The 13,328-nt window shown below is 43.9% G+C and overlaps 1 protein-coding gene across 12 annotated transcripts in view; it reads right to left on the reverse strand.

The window, feature by feature from the left end:
* Positions 1–13,328, reverse strand: part of MTSS1 (MTSS I-BAR domain containing 1) — a 126,043-nt gene that overhangs the window by 30,294 nt on the left and 82,421 nt on the right. For all 12 annotated transcript variants that reach the window (XM_064706667.1, XM_064706675.1, XM_064706677.1 and 9 more), the window contains 3 exons: positions 4,721–4,805; positions 3,245–3,336; positions 1,489–1,563 (listed from right to left, as the gene is read on the reverse strand). In XM_064706667.1, coding sequence (XP_064562737.1) covers positions 1,489–1,563; positions 3,245–3,336; positions 4,721–4,805 — 252 coding nt within the window. The remainder of the gene's footprint in view (positions 1–1,488; positions 1,564–3,244; positions 3,337–4,720; positions 4,806–13,328) is intronic.

Consider the following 13,328-nt stretch of genomic DNA (forward strand, 5'->3'; position numbering starts at 1 on the left):
GGAGCCAGACAGCTGTCAATCCATAGAAACTGGCTCAAAAAATGGCTCCCTCCTCCCAGATCCCAGACATCCACCCAAACCATTGCATGCTTTTATGTTTTTCTCAGTGCTTACCTACCATGCACTGATGGGTTATTTCTATCACACAAAAACAAGACTAAGACTAGAAAAGGTAGGGGAGAGACAGGAGAAGACATGGAAGGAATACCACAAACTCTACAAAGCTGTTGGTCTGCAGTCAGACATTTCATCACACAAAATGAGAAACATGTTTACACATTATCCAAAAAATAAATCTTATCTCAAAAAGTCTTATCTCAAATGGTAACGGTCACCATTCTGATTTAGGACACTGAACTGACAGACGCACAGAACCTACTGAGCTAAGCTCCCTCTTGGTGGCTTTCACCTCTCCTTTCCTCATCTCTTATCTAAAGTCAGCTAACATTCAAGAGCAGTTTTCCAGTCATCTGGCTTCCCACCAGTGTGATTATTGATTTATCTATATGGAAGGACAGTTAGAGACAGCTCACCTGTTCTGGGTAACACTTACACAATTTCAAAATTTCAAGAAACTCCCCACCCCAGCATTTATTTTGCTTGTCCCTGGGTTCACAGTTTTTAGGCAGGAGGGGAAGGACAAATTTCAACCTGCAGATTGAGAGCTGCTCAAAGGACACTTCTGACCCAGCTGGGAAGAGCCCAGTGCAGGGAAGGGAACCAGGACGTCCTTGTACAAGCTCCCTATCATTGCTCCAAAGCCTGGTGGGGTTTGCACCTGGCCAAGTAAAACCCTTAGTGATGGCAGTGCTGCAGCCAGCAGTGCTGCATGTTTCCATCAGAACAGTGATGAAACTCCTATGACAAGGTGGAGGTGGGAGAGCAACATGAGATACAGCTGCTAAAAAAGACAAACTGTCTTTCAGGAAAATTCCCTTTTTCTTCTCACTCATCTTTAGTTTTCTATGATTGCCAAGAACCCTTCCCCCCAAAAATAACCCATGCCACTGTCTCAGTCTGATCAATAAAGTAAGGTTTAGGAGATTACAGGCTGTTAAAAAAAAAGGAAAAAAGAGGAAAAGTGCCAGAAAGGAAGAACAGTGAGAAACATTAATAGTTAGGGAACATTTACATAATGCCTTTTTTTTAAATGATTCCAAAAGATTCTAGAAAATTTTACAGGTATCTGCACAAGTCATGTTAAGAGTGTCAGTGTTCCTAAAAAGAAAAAGTTAGCAGTAAGGACTCTATTTTAAAACATGATTGACTTTGCACAAACAGTTTTAAGGCTTTTGTATAAGAACATTAGACAGCAGCTTCAGAACATGATTTAAATGACACATAGCAATTGTATCCTGCTACCCAAGAAGGAACCAGGAATACATTAGAGGGGCAGGATTATTACAGTAGAAAGTTCCATCACTGTTCAATCTCTGTCAATGAGCACAGCTCAGGAGGCTGTTAACAGTACAGTAGGAAGCAAGTTACCTTTCTTTGCTTTCTTCTGTAGCTTCAGTGTATCAGATGACTTCTTTTTAATCTCCTGGCGGGCTTTTTTGTATTCTAAAAAACACACACAGTCTCTGTTATCAATATAATCAATGCCAAAATGAGTGTTTTTCACAGAAAAGGCTACATTTAAAGACATTAGACTACAAACTTTTTGAGAACAGCTACCATTAAACAAAGCAGCTTAGAACTCACATTTTGTAAAGCCTATACATTTGGCTCAATATAACATGTTAGGGTGTGAGCACATTCACATACCAAAATCTTTCCCAAATAAACAAAGCCTTTACAGAAATAACAACTCAGAACACAGTACAAAATTAGAGTGCTTTTCATTTCATCCACTCTCAGGAATGGAAAACAGAGATGACAGGTTTCTCGAAACATCTGTGTGCGAAAAACAGCAATCCAGAAATGGCAAGGCAGAGAATATCCTGTGATCCCTCTCCAGCATGAGAGTCAGGCAGAGGAAGAGGCTGCTAAAACTCTGCCCATGGAAGGGTCACATTGCCAGCTCCTTCTCATGAAGTGGAGCACACTGCACTTGTCCTCATTTTCAGATGAGCTGTACATCCCAAGAGGATTAAAATCCCAGAACAAAATATTCAACCTCTAGTGCAGGAACACTAAAGGTACCACGTATGAAAACTGATACTTAAAAAAAGAAAAGAAGATACAAGGCATGTATGCATGTATATACATGTACACATACACTTTAACAAAGCAGATCAGTGTTACTACTCTTCTGTAGATGCAAAAACAGAAGCAGATTCATGGCAGGCACAAGAACTGTACTGAGGCCACCTGCACTCCCAACACCCAAGTCTGCCCAGTTAACCCTAAATCTCACTTAAGCCACTTTGGCCTGGGTCACCCCTCCTGGCAATGACCCCATGTAATTCCTCTCTCCTGCTCACTACATGATTAACACTCTGCAGCACAAGGCAGGAAAGTTTTTCAAGAGCTGCTGATTCAACTCTTCTATTTGACCCCAGAAGGAAATCCTCTTTTGGAGGTCAAGCCCACTCCCTCCTATCAGTTTCCATGGTGCTGCTGCTTCTTTCAGAAATAGTAAAAGCTAAAATTTGCAAGGGTCAGTCAGTGGTGAACTGCAAGCTGCTTTCAGCACCTGTGCTCCCAGCACAAAGGCATCTACCAGCACGAGCTTGCTGTGCAAGACTTGGCTGCCTGCAGCTCAGTCCCCCTGGAAAGGGGGCCCACCCTCGGGACCATCATCAGCCCTGCAGCCCAGGGCACCCCATGACCCACAGCAGAGCTCTCCTGCCCCACAGAGCACTCTCTGTGTGGTGTCAGGTACAAAATAACAATGCTTAGGGCTCTACAGGGCTGTGCACTCTCTGGGGATGCTCTGGCTGAGGCATAACATGATCTTACAAGCTGCTTTTAACAACACCCCAGGGCTTTGCAGGGACACATGTGGCATCCCAAATCTTCAGCTCATACAGAGAGAGTGGGCTAACAGACTTAAACCCAGTCACTGCTTCTCAGTCTAGGAAAACAACCCACCCCTGGGTCCAGCAAACTAAACCTTCAAAATGCAGGCAGCAAGGGTCAAATTTTTGTTAGGCACTCTGGGAGAGGAGTGTTTCAGAAGAGCAAAACTGCTATACATATTTAAGCATGTCATTCAGTTCTCCAGTACAAACATGAAAAGAGGAAGCAAAACTGATATTACAATCTTACTCCTATTAAAGAATTCTTCCTCTGTAACTACCTTTTGCATGGTCTTTATCCAGCTGATTGGCCACTTTCTTCCACTCTTCCATCTGTTCTTGAAGTGGGTTTATCAGACAGTCAATTAAAGCACTAATTTTGTTGAAAAAACACAAAGAGCAATCAAATCCTGCAGATGCCCTTATTCTTACAGAGAGAGCCAAGGTCAATACTGGAGTATTTTTACTTTTTGCTGTGACAGCTACCAGTGTCACAATGTAAATATCAGAACATAAAAATGTTTACACTAGAGAAAGCAAAAGAAAAAAGTAGATTAAAAAAAAATCAAAAATCTACATCACAAGATAACCAGAATTACAAAAGCTCCAGACAGAGAGGAACAGAGAATAAAGCAGAGGAGTGACCTGAAACAGTTCAGAGTAAACAGATCCTACTCAACTGTCACACAATTCAAATGGAAACCCTGGAGACCAGAAAGGCTCATGCAGCCATGGAGATTATAAACTCAAATAGCACATGTATATACACAAGAAGACAGAGCAGCTGTACAAAAGAACAATGTCCTGCCCACTGATGTGCCTCACCTCACACTGGTGGAGTCCAGCACCAGTAATGCTCCACTAATTAACGAGACTGGGATCAAACGATTTAAACAGCTAACTCTGTGGTAACTGGAGACCAAAATTGTCTCCTCATGGCCAATTTCATAAATACCTTTATTTTAAAGTAATCACAGCATAATCATAGAATGTCTTGGATTGGAAGGGACCTCAAGAGTCATCTGGTTCCAACCACTCTGCCATGGTCAAGGACACTTTTCCCTAGACCAGGCTGATTATAACATCCAACCTGGCTTTGAACACTTTCAAGGAGGGGGGGAAAAAGGGAAAAAACATAGCAGGTCATTAGGCAAATGGTGAAGCATCATTTTTGTTCACCTAAGGTCAAAAAAGGCACATATGCAAACTACTACTAACTACTGAAGTATGTTGTTTTTGTACAGCCTAGGCTGCACATGAGTTAATGTTCTCTCATCACCTCTGCAGTCTAAATTCAACTGCAAAAACAGGATGAGAGAATTTGCATTTCCTACACTGCTCTGCCGAAGGTTTTTCTCTTGGCCACAATGTATCTGGGCTCTGCAGTAAGCTGAGGAAGCAGCACAACACTTGCTGCTTGTTTAAAACCCAGTGACAAAGCTTAAAGCCCTGAAACCAAGGCAGGTCAGTTGGTCACATCAGCAGCCGCCTGCTCAGCACTGAGCCACAGGGACTGACAGTGGGAATCTGCAGCATTCAGAGGTGATCTGAGGTGAACTGGCCCAGCCCCATAAACGCTCAGTGAAACCCAGCATGTTCACAGCTCCTAATGTGCTGCAGGGAGAAAACAACTGCTGCTCTCAGGGACATGGGCAGAGGTCAGCTGAGAAGCCAGCACTGATGAACAGCTTTAGATGTTCCCCAGCAGCACATGAAGGAGGAACCTCCAGTGCTGGGCCAGGTATGGAGCCACTCACCTTGAGAACTGCCTGAGCTTGGACTCTATACTTCTGTGCCTCATACACATCCTGGTGAGAGCAGACCCAATCTCTCTGGTACCACCTGAAAAACAAAAACCAAAAGGCAGGTGAGACCCCTGATGAGATTCCTGCTTGTGGTGTAGAGGCAAAACAACCAGGAGGGGAGTGCCAAGCCTTCCAGAGCAATTGTAAAACAGATTATTAATATGTGTATAATCAACTAGGCTATTAACAGGGCAGATCTCAGAGGTATCTGCCATCCCTGGAAGAGATTAATTCCTGTTCACCTAGAGACCAGAACCGAGCAACCAAACAATTAGAACACAGTTCTTCCAGGAGCCTCAACCCTGCAGCACAAGACTTGAAAGAAAAGGGTTTGAGATGTCAAAAGCCAAGAAGCACAGCTGTCAAGGGAGTGGGCATCTGTGGACAAATTACTTCCACATTTTAGAACCAGACCATGGGGATTCGATGAAATTTTCCCGTCCCGGGATTCTTTAGACCCAGCGCCTCAGGAGGGTTCGGCGGCCGCAGAGCCCGGGACGGGCCCGCCGCGCTCCCGGCATGGCCAGCAGGTGGCGCCCTCGGCCGCCGGGCGGGACCAAACCCCGCGGGCCGAGGGCTCCGCCCGCTCCCGCTGAGCCTTCCCTGCTCCCGACGGAGCCGAGCACAGCCTTCCCTGCTCCCAACAGAGCCCAGAACAGCCTTCCCTGCTCCCGACACAGCCCAACAGAGCCTTCCCTGCTCCCGACGGAGCCGAGCACAGCCTTCCCTGCTCCCAACAGAGCCCAGCACAGCCTTCCTTGCTCCCCACACAGCCCAACAGAGCCTTCCCTGCTCCCCACACAGCCCAGAACAGCCTTCCCTGCTCCCGACACAGCCCAACAGAGCCGTCCCTGCTCCCGACAGAGCCGAACACAGCCTTCCCTACCCCTGCCGAGCCTTCCCTGCTCCCCAGCACAGCCTTTCCCTCCCCTCTGCCACCGGCCACACCGGCTCCGAGCAGCTCATTCCATCTCCACAGAACTTTGTTTTGGTTAGTGCCAGTTTTGGTACTTGCTTAGTTCCCATTTGCACCTTAAATCTACTATTTCAGGATACAAACATCAACCTTCTAATGAACTGTTTCCCAGGTGCAGTGCTCTCTGGAACAGTGAAATGTGTCAGCATCTATTTAGAAGTATTATTTGATTATTAAAATAACCTTAGACTTTTATCATGGAGCAAAATCTTCCCTAGGCCTTAAAAACAGTATTGTTCAAGTGAAACAAAAATCTTCCTAAGAAACTTGAACATTTTTGATAATTTTGAATTTTTTAAAAATGAAATCAAGTCACCATCTTCCTGCATTCTTGCAGAATTAAATCCTGTGCCCACAAAATGGCTCTGGAACAAAGACACTAAATAACTGGAACAAACTGTGGCTATTTGGTATTGTTCAAAAAGATAAACACAAAGTCCTTTGTCACTTGCCTGATTAATCATGTTTTTATAAAGAGCTTTTGAAATAATATTATTTGGTAACATCAAAGAGCTGTAGCCTCATTGCATACAGGTGGGAAAAGCACACAGACTCCAGGCTGGATCTGTACCCAGCTCTTCCAGTGATGCTTGCTTGCTCAAGCTGAGACAGACTCCAGAAACTCAAAAAAGCAACAGAGAAGATGGGGAGAGGTGTAAGAGACAGAAAGCAAGAGGAGAAAGGGGACAGCACCCACAGAGTGGATTTCTGTCCCAAAACAGGGGCATTCTTCTCTAGATCCACTGCCTAATAAAAGCAATTTTATTTCAGAGGCTAATGTGGTACACAATTGCAATGGCAGAGAAGAAGAAATGAACCAAAAATTTCCCTGGCTACCAGCACTGAGTTGAAGCAACAGGTATGTTTTTAAGGTTGAAAACTCACTGAAATACTGGAATATTAAGGACCATCAATGGTTAAGTGGCACTGCTTTCCTAAGTCTGTTATATGACAAAAAGAAGGGTCGTATCAGAACAATAAAAAGGAAACTGAGTGTTTGGCGAGACTAGGAAACAAGGGTCAGTTATTATTAACATTAAATTCCAAGGTAACAGAATTTTAACTGAAACACAATCAACCAAAGTATAAATATATCCCCTTAATACATGTACATATGGATGGGCAAGGTCAGAACAGCCAAACAAAGTTCACAGTAAAAAAAAAACACCAAAAAAAAAAAAAACCCCAACAAAAAACCCCAAAACCCACAACAAAATAAATTAAGCCTGGAATAAAGAGGTTCTTCCATGGAAAAAAACCAAACACTGGTTGGTGATGAGTGGGCTACTGTCTTCCCAGCTTTTGAAACTTCAGGTTATCCATAAGTGCTTACAAGAACATCAAACGATGAGGTGTTAATTTTATTCTGTGAATGAAAACTACTCTAATGAAGTGAAGGTAAAAGGAAAAGAAATGGTTCTGAGAAATCTTTGATGTCCCTTCTGGAAACAAGGTGTTGCTGAAGATGGATTGAGCATTCTGCTTGGGAAGAAGAATGAGGGGGGCTGCTAAGGAGTTTGGGAGAGCTGAGCCAGCTCTGCTTGGTCAGCAGGGACCCAGGGAGGGGGTCAGGGCTGGCAAGGGTCACCAGACTGAACAAAGGACAGTGCCAGCCCATCTTGTCCCACACCTGAACCCCACTGCTTCTCCTCAATGTATGAATGACTGACTCCAAAGCACTGGAGTTGAACAGAGCTTTACTTCCCCGTTCCCAATTATATTAACTGTGAAGGATACAAATGCTTCCTGAGAAAGTAAAAAAAAAAAAATTAAATACAAGCCTCTCACCACCCCTTGATTTATGGAGCTGGAGGACCATGGCCATCACCAATGCATTCAGCTGTTCTTCCAGGAACACCCACAGTGCAAAGGGCTCATCTCAGCTTTCAGCAGGCTGTTGTAGGGCTGGTTCCCACAGCAGAACTGCACTGATGCTCCTGTCCCCAAAGGTCTGGGATCAGCTGGCTACACAAACTGCAGAAGGAACCATTTTGTACCACTGCAGTGGTTTGAAAATATCCAAATGTAACAAGGGATGGTAATTTGGATTTGTTTCTTTTATCCAATATCAGCTGCAGTGAATAAGACTCATCTATGCTTTATATAAATTACAGTTTGAAGAGTAGTTTACTCACAGCCAGAGCAGGCAGCCAAGATGTGCCTCTGCACACAGGGATGGGCCCAGAAGCAGCATTAATGTCTGTGCTATGCACCTGAGCAATCAAAGCCTAGGAACAAGGTTATTGCACAGGGCAATGCCACAGTCACACAATACCTGCTTCACCTTCCAGATTCATTTATGGTTTATCTTTTCAAAAACTGCTCCATAAGTGACCAATTACCTACTGATCCAAGGATGGAACCACGAGCCAGGCAGACAGATGACCAGTGGAGATGATAATTTCTTTTTCAGTGCTGCCAACCCCCAGATGTGGTGGCAAAAAGAGCATCTGGCAGAGAAGTGTGTCAGGGACACACCAAATGCACTGCCCACCTCCAATCATAAGCAGGTCCCTGGAAGAAAGTCAGGACATCCTCCAGCAGCTGTGACTTCCCAAAGAGAAATACTGAGGCCACACTAGCAAACCTCCACCAAACCATCAATATGTTGGTGGGTAACATGGGCCCCATTCACTGCCCTGCAGCTCTGCAAGTCAAACTGCTGTGCCCTGGGCTCTCAGTTTATAAAATGAGGCCGTGAATCATCTGCTTCTCTGACATACTATTATAATTCATCCAGTAAGGCAAACAATGCCTGGGAACAGTGTAAAGTAATACTTGGAAACCGGAGATGAGAGCTGTATTCATCAGAATTCCCACTCAGAGAAAGTGGCTTAACAAAATGCTCCTGTCAAATTTGATTAGAAAGTGGGTGATAACATCAGCCTTACTTCTCATAAGTAAAAGGCAATTCTGCAAGGCAAAAAGTGCCTTCACTCTCACCTTCCCTGTCTTTCCCTTTCCAGCCTAAGCCTGTAAAAGACCACAAAGTTTTTTCATGTGAGATAATTAAACAAAAGTCTGTGGACCACAACACTACAATGAGTCCCCTGTAAAGGGCATAAATTATTTATTTAGATGCTCGATTGTCATTCAACATCACAGAGAGACAACAGGGAGAGACTGTAGGAAGAGAGTCAATTGTTTTATGGGAGTCATTATGTTTGTACTTAATCATGATTATATATCAAGGAAATGATTATTTGCTGAAATGTGCAGCTGTACAACTTCATGGCCTCTATATACTCCAAACAACTGGCTGCAATCAACCTCTTATCTTCCACTTCTCACTTCACTCTTGAGCAACTCCAGCACCCTCAAAAGATGCTGCCTTTCAGGAAGTGCCTTTGAGGTTCCAACTTACTAATGAGCTCACCTTTATCTTCAAGGCCATAGTCCAAATGTGCCAGCCACTCCCCTCTTTCCCAAAAGGGAGAGAATGATGAAAAATGGCTGTAATATTTTTGTAATTTGGAAGTTATCAGAAGAGGCTTCCATTTCTGAGTAAAGATTCAAGCAGGAGCAGAATGGGGGCTGGATTATTAAATGCAGTTCTGAACATGGAGGCTAATGACAAATGACTAACAGTAGGACATTTTAAGCTAATGGCCATTTACCCAGCCCTTACCCAAACTCATGCTGCTAGAAGAGCAAGCAGTTTCCATCACTGATTACATGGGACACAAACCTTGAACTTGCTGAACTTTTTATACAGATGCCTCCATGAAACTCAAGGATGATAGGATCAGTTCCAGGGTGTTACAGCAAACAGAGAAAAAAGGACAGCTTTTGCTTAAAACTGACAAGTACAGCTATTACTACTGGGATAGAAATTTGAAAGTGGAGATATAGCAGCTCTCTGTGTTCAGGATGTCAACAGTCTCCAGGTAAGGCTTGCAAACTGGAAAAACATATCAAAAACTGCAGACAGACAGATGTTGTTCAGCATCCACAAGGCAGGAAAATAAAAGAGGGCACCCTTATTCCTACAGCTGTGAGCCTTTATGAGCAGCCCTTGGTAAAGCCTCTCAAAGCTGCTGCTCAAAATGAGAAAAAAAATCCTGATACTTTAAAAAAAAAAATAATTTAGACATCTCTCAGTGAAGACTGGATCAACAAATGCAGATTCAAGGTCAAACTCACCTATGCATTTTAGATTAACCAAATTTAATAAAACAGCTCTGGCAGGCCACTGTCATATACTGCACCTCTGCAGTTGTCATTGCAAAGGAACAGATTGCTTGCAATGTTTGGTCCAGTGCCCTTTTGGGCAAATTACTTGGAAAACATATTTACAGAGGCCTGCTATGAAGTTTTCTGTCACATCTGCCAGAGCCCCACACAGTCCAGCTGAGAGGAAAATGCAGGGGATGGCTTATTTTCTCATTTGCAGAAGAAACTAGCATTTGTTCCTGGATGGGACTAGCAGGATCTCAAATTGCATTGTCATTGACCTTAGATGACAAAGGAGCTGAGAAGAGTGGCAGTGGCAGTTAGTTAAAGCAGCAAAGAAGCCAAAGGAGCAGGAAACCTGAGCCACCCCTTGCCCACAGCTGGTCCTGGTGACCACCAGCTTTGGGAAGCCTTTGTAACAGACTGTGACCATATTCCAATCACTTTGGTAAAGAATATGCAAGAAAGCTCTTGTGACTTCTTCTGAGCTTGCTTATTCCTTCAGTGAGCAACATTTTTGCTTACTTTAGCTGTTCTAGCGTAGCACTGGGCAAAATCCTCGCCCCCATGAGAGTCAGCACCAGCCCTGCCATTACAGAAGCAGGGTCAGAAGTTCACCCACATACACACAGGTCACTGCACAGTCCATCCAGCACAGAAATATGGTCATGAACCAGCCCTGCTATCAACTCTGGACACTTTGGCTTTAGTCAGCCTTCAGTGCATGCAAAGCTCACCCGTGGCCCTCTGCTCTGAAAGAGGATGTCACACACACAGGTGGACAGAAGTGCTTTGGCAAGGTTTGAGTTATCATACGATGCATCTGTTCAATTTCTGAGAAAGTAAGTCTGTCAGTGATTCACTAACTTGTAAGGAGACACAAAATGCATCACTGAACCATGACATCCTGTCAGAGAGCAGAAGTCCAGGCAGAAGTGTTTCCCAGGAACAAAATGCTCAAGTTGAGGTGTTTGTGCCAGCAGTGCAGACTGGCTTGCTCCCTCCTCCTCTCCCTTTCACAAACGGTGTTGCCAGCACAGTCAGAATTTTGCTTCTGGTGATTTCTTGCAAGAATTAATATCCATCCCTCCTAACAGGTGCCTGTTGTTCATTTTTATGAACCTAGAATTCTGCATCAACTTCTTAATACCACAAAACCAAAGTGAGATTAAAACCAGATTTGTTTATTAGAGCAAATGCCACAATAGTGTTTTCCATTATTTACATTTTATTAATAGAAAACAAATAGTTTCAGTATTGCAAACATACACGGTCTGCTAAATATCTGTACTCACAATCAAGCTGTCCACTAATATTGCCCATACCTTTTCCCCATTTCTTTTCAGATTTATAGAGAAATGTATTTCCAGAAACAGTCTACGCATAGCTCAGTAAACCTTAGTCTTAATGTGAGCAGATCCAACTGCTTTGCTCCTGCTGCTACATCCATCAATGGCTCAAGGAAAGCAGGCATCAAGCTGGTGCTCTCAATGAAAACCAGAACAGGCTAATAAAAAGAACTCTATAAGGAAAACAATTCCTGAAGCTGAAGAACACAAGCCAGGCCTGTGTGCTAATCTGGAGTAACCCCTCACCTGTGCAGAACCCCGAGGCTGAGCTGCCAGCCAAGGGGCAGGGAAAGGCAGCTCCAGCAGCCAGGGACGCTCTGCACTGAGGCCACACTGCACTGCCTGCTCCAGATGGTGCAAAGATGGAGATCTGGTTCAGGCCTATTTGTATAGCCAGACCCATTGATCTCCATACCTCCATGAATCTGGCTCTAAATGAACACTTTGTGTCAGCCCAATGTGTGAAGAAGGCAGGAACTCAAGATACTTCTGTTCTTTTGAAGTGCAGGCTTTATTGTGCCTGGGCCCAGCCATGAACTGCAATGCAATCTGATTAGATCAGAGCAATATTCAGTGAGGGGAAGGGATAACACACTTACAGCAAATGCCTTGGAACAGCAACTGCAATTCCACTGCACACATGGCAAAACACACACTGCTGATTTTGAACTGGCAACTCCCACAGAGGCTCTAAAAAGCCTACAAGGTCTTTCTCTCCTTTATGTTTAGTTACTGGCCTCACAAACACCTCTGGCCTCAAAAGCCCCTTAACTCAGCTCTCCCAACCACCTGTGCTGCTGATCCCAATCCAGCAAGGATTTCAGCTACCACCAAATGGCTGCTGCCTCTGAAGCACAAGATCAAGCACCGCCAGGACAAGCAGGTGCAAAAAGCAGAAGAAAAGTTTATTTTTAAATCCAAGTCAGCAGATCACACTGAAACCCCACAGCAAGCAGATCTGCAAAATAAGGCAGTGCTATTTTTACATGCTGTCACTTCTTCCAGCAGAGCACACTTCCTTACTGAACTGAGGAAAAGATCATGAGGGTACAAAGGGAGGTAAAAATCATTCAAACCACCTTAAGAAATTATCAGTTCAAGATATTTTGGAGAATGCCTATTATTTCTTCAGTTAGTTATACAGAGATAAATAATCATCAACCCATCAAGAGGCTCAATGCACACCTAAACATTGAGTGCAACATCTCAGGCCCTGGGTGCAAGGGAAAGCTCTGTCCCTGCCCCAGGAATTCAGGGACATGGTTTCCTCTCCTGGGGCAATCTTGTGCCTTTGCTCAGGGTTAATAATCTCTAACTGCAACTCATCCATACAAAGGGGTATGGTACTACTTCAAAAGGCCATACATTCTCTTTTTGGTACTTTCTCAAGGCAGCTGCTCTGTGTGCTCCAAAGGCCACTTAAAAATCATCCCAAATATGTATTGAAATACCCATTATTCAACTTCATCCCCACTGATTTATTTACTATGACTCCAAGCTCATTTCAACATGGCTTGGTGAAAGAGATTAAAACCACATTGATTTTTCAGACTTCTCCTCTAAACCCCAAGAGACTCTGCAGCAGTCCCATGGACAACCTGTCACCTCTTTAATCAAGTGACAGATAGCAAGAGGGTAGCAGGAACCCAGGGCACTGGTGTTTAGTTATCCAGATTGCCTCAAAGCTCCTGTTGCCTGGTATAATAAAGACAGTTGTGCTGTTTGTCAGATCAGCTCTCAAAGAGTTAACCAGTTTTGTCCTCAATGATAGGCTGCTTTTATTTTAAATTTGGCTGCATCTCACTTCAGCTTCCTCAGCCTTACTAAAATATAATGAATTTTCACAAAGGCAAAGGAGAATGTCACTGCATGGGTTTGACACCAGCTGGCTGCATGAGCCCGCAGTACAAAGAAATTTGATACACAACAATGAACCCAGCTTAAAAAAAAGATATATTCCACCTGCTACAGAAAGTGAAATGAGGACAGCCATCTCCAAGCAGAGAAACTGGAGGATTTGTGCTTTTGGCCTGAAACTCAGTAAACACACATTCTTAAAAAC

This window comes from Zonotrichia leucophrys, chromosome 2 (assembly GCF_028769735.1).
Source record: "Zonotrichia leucophrys gambelii isolate GWCS_2022_RI chromosome 2, RI_Zleu_2.0, whole genome shotgun sequence".
NCBI lineage: Eukaryota > Metazoa > Chordata > Aves > Passeriformes > Passerellidae > Zonotrichia > Zonotrichia leucophrys.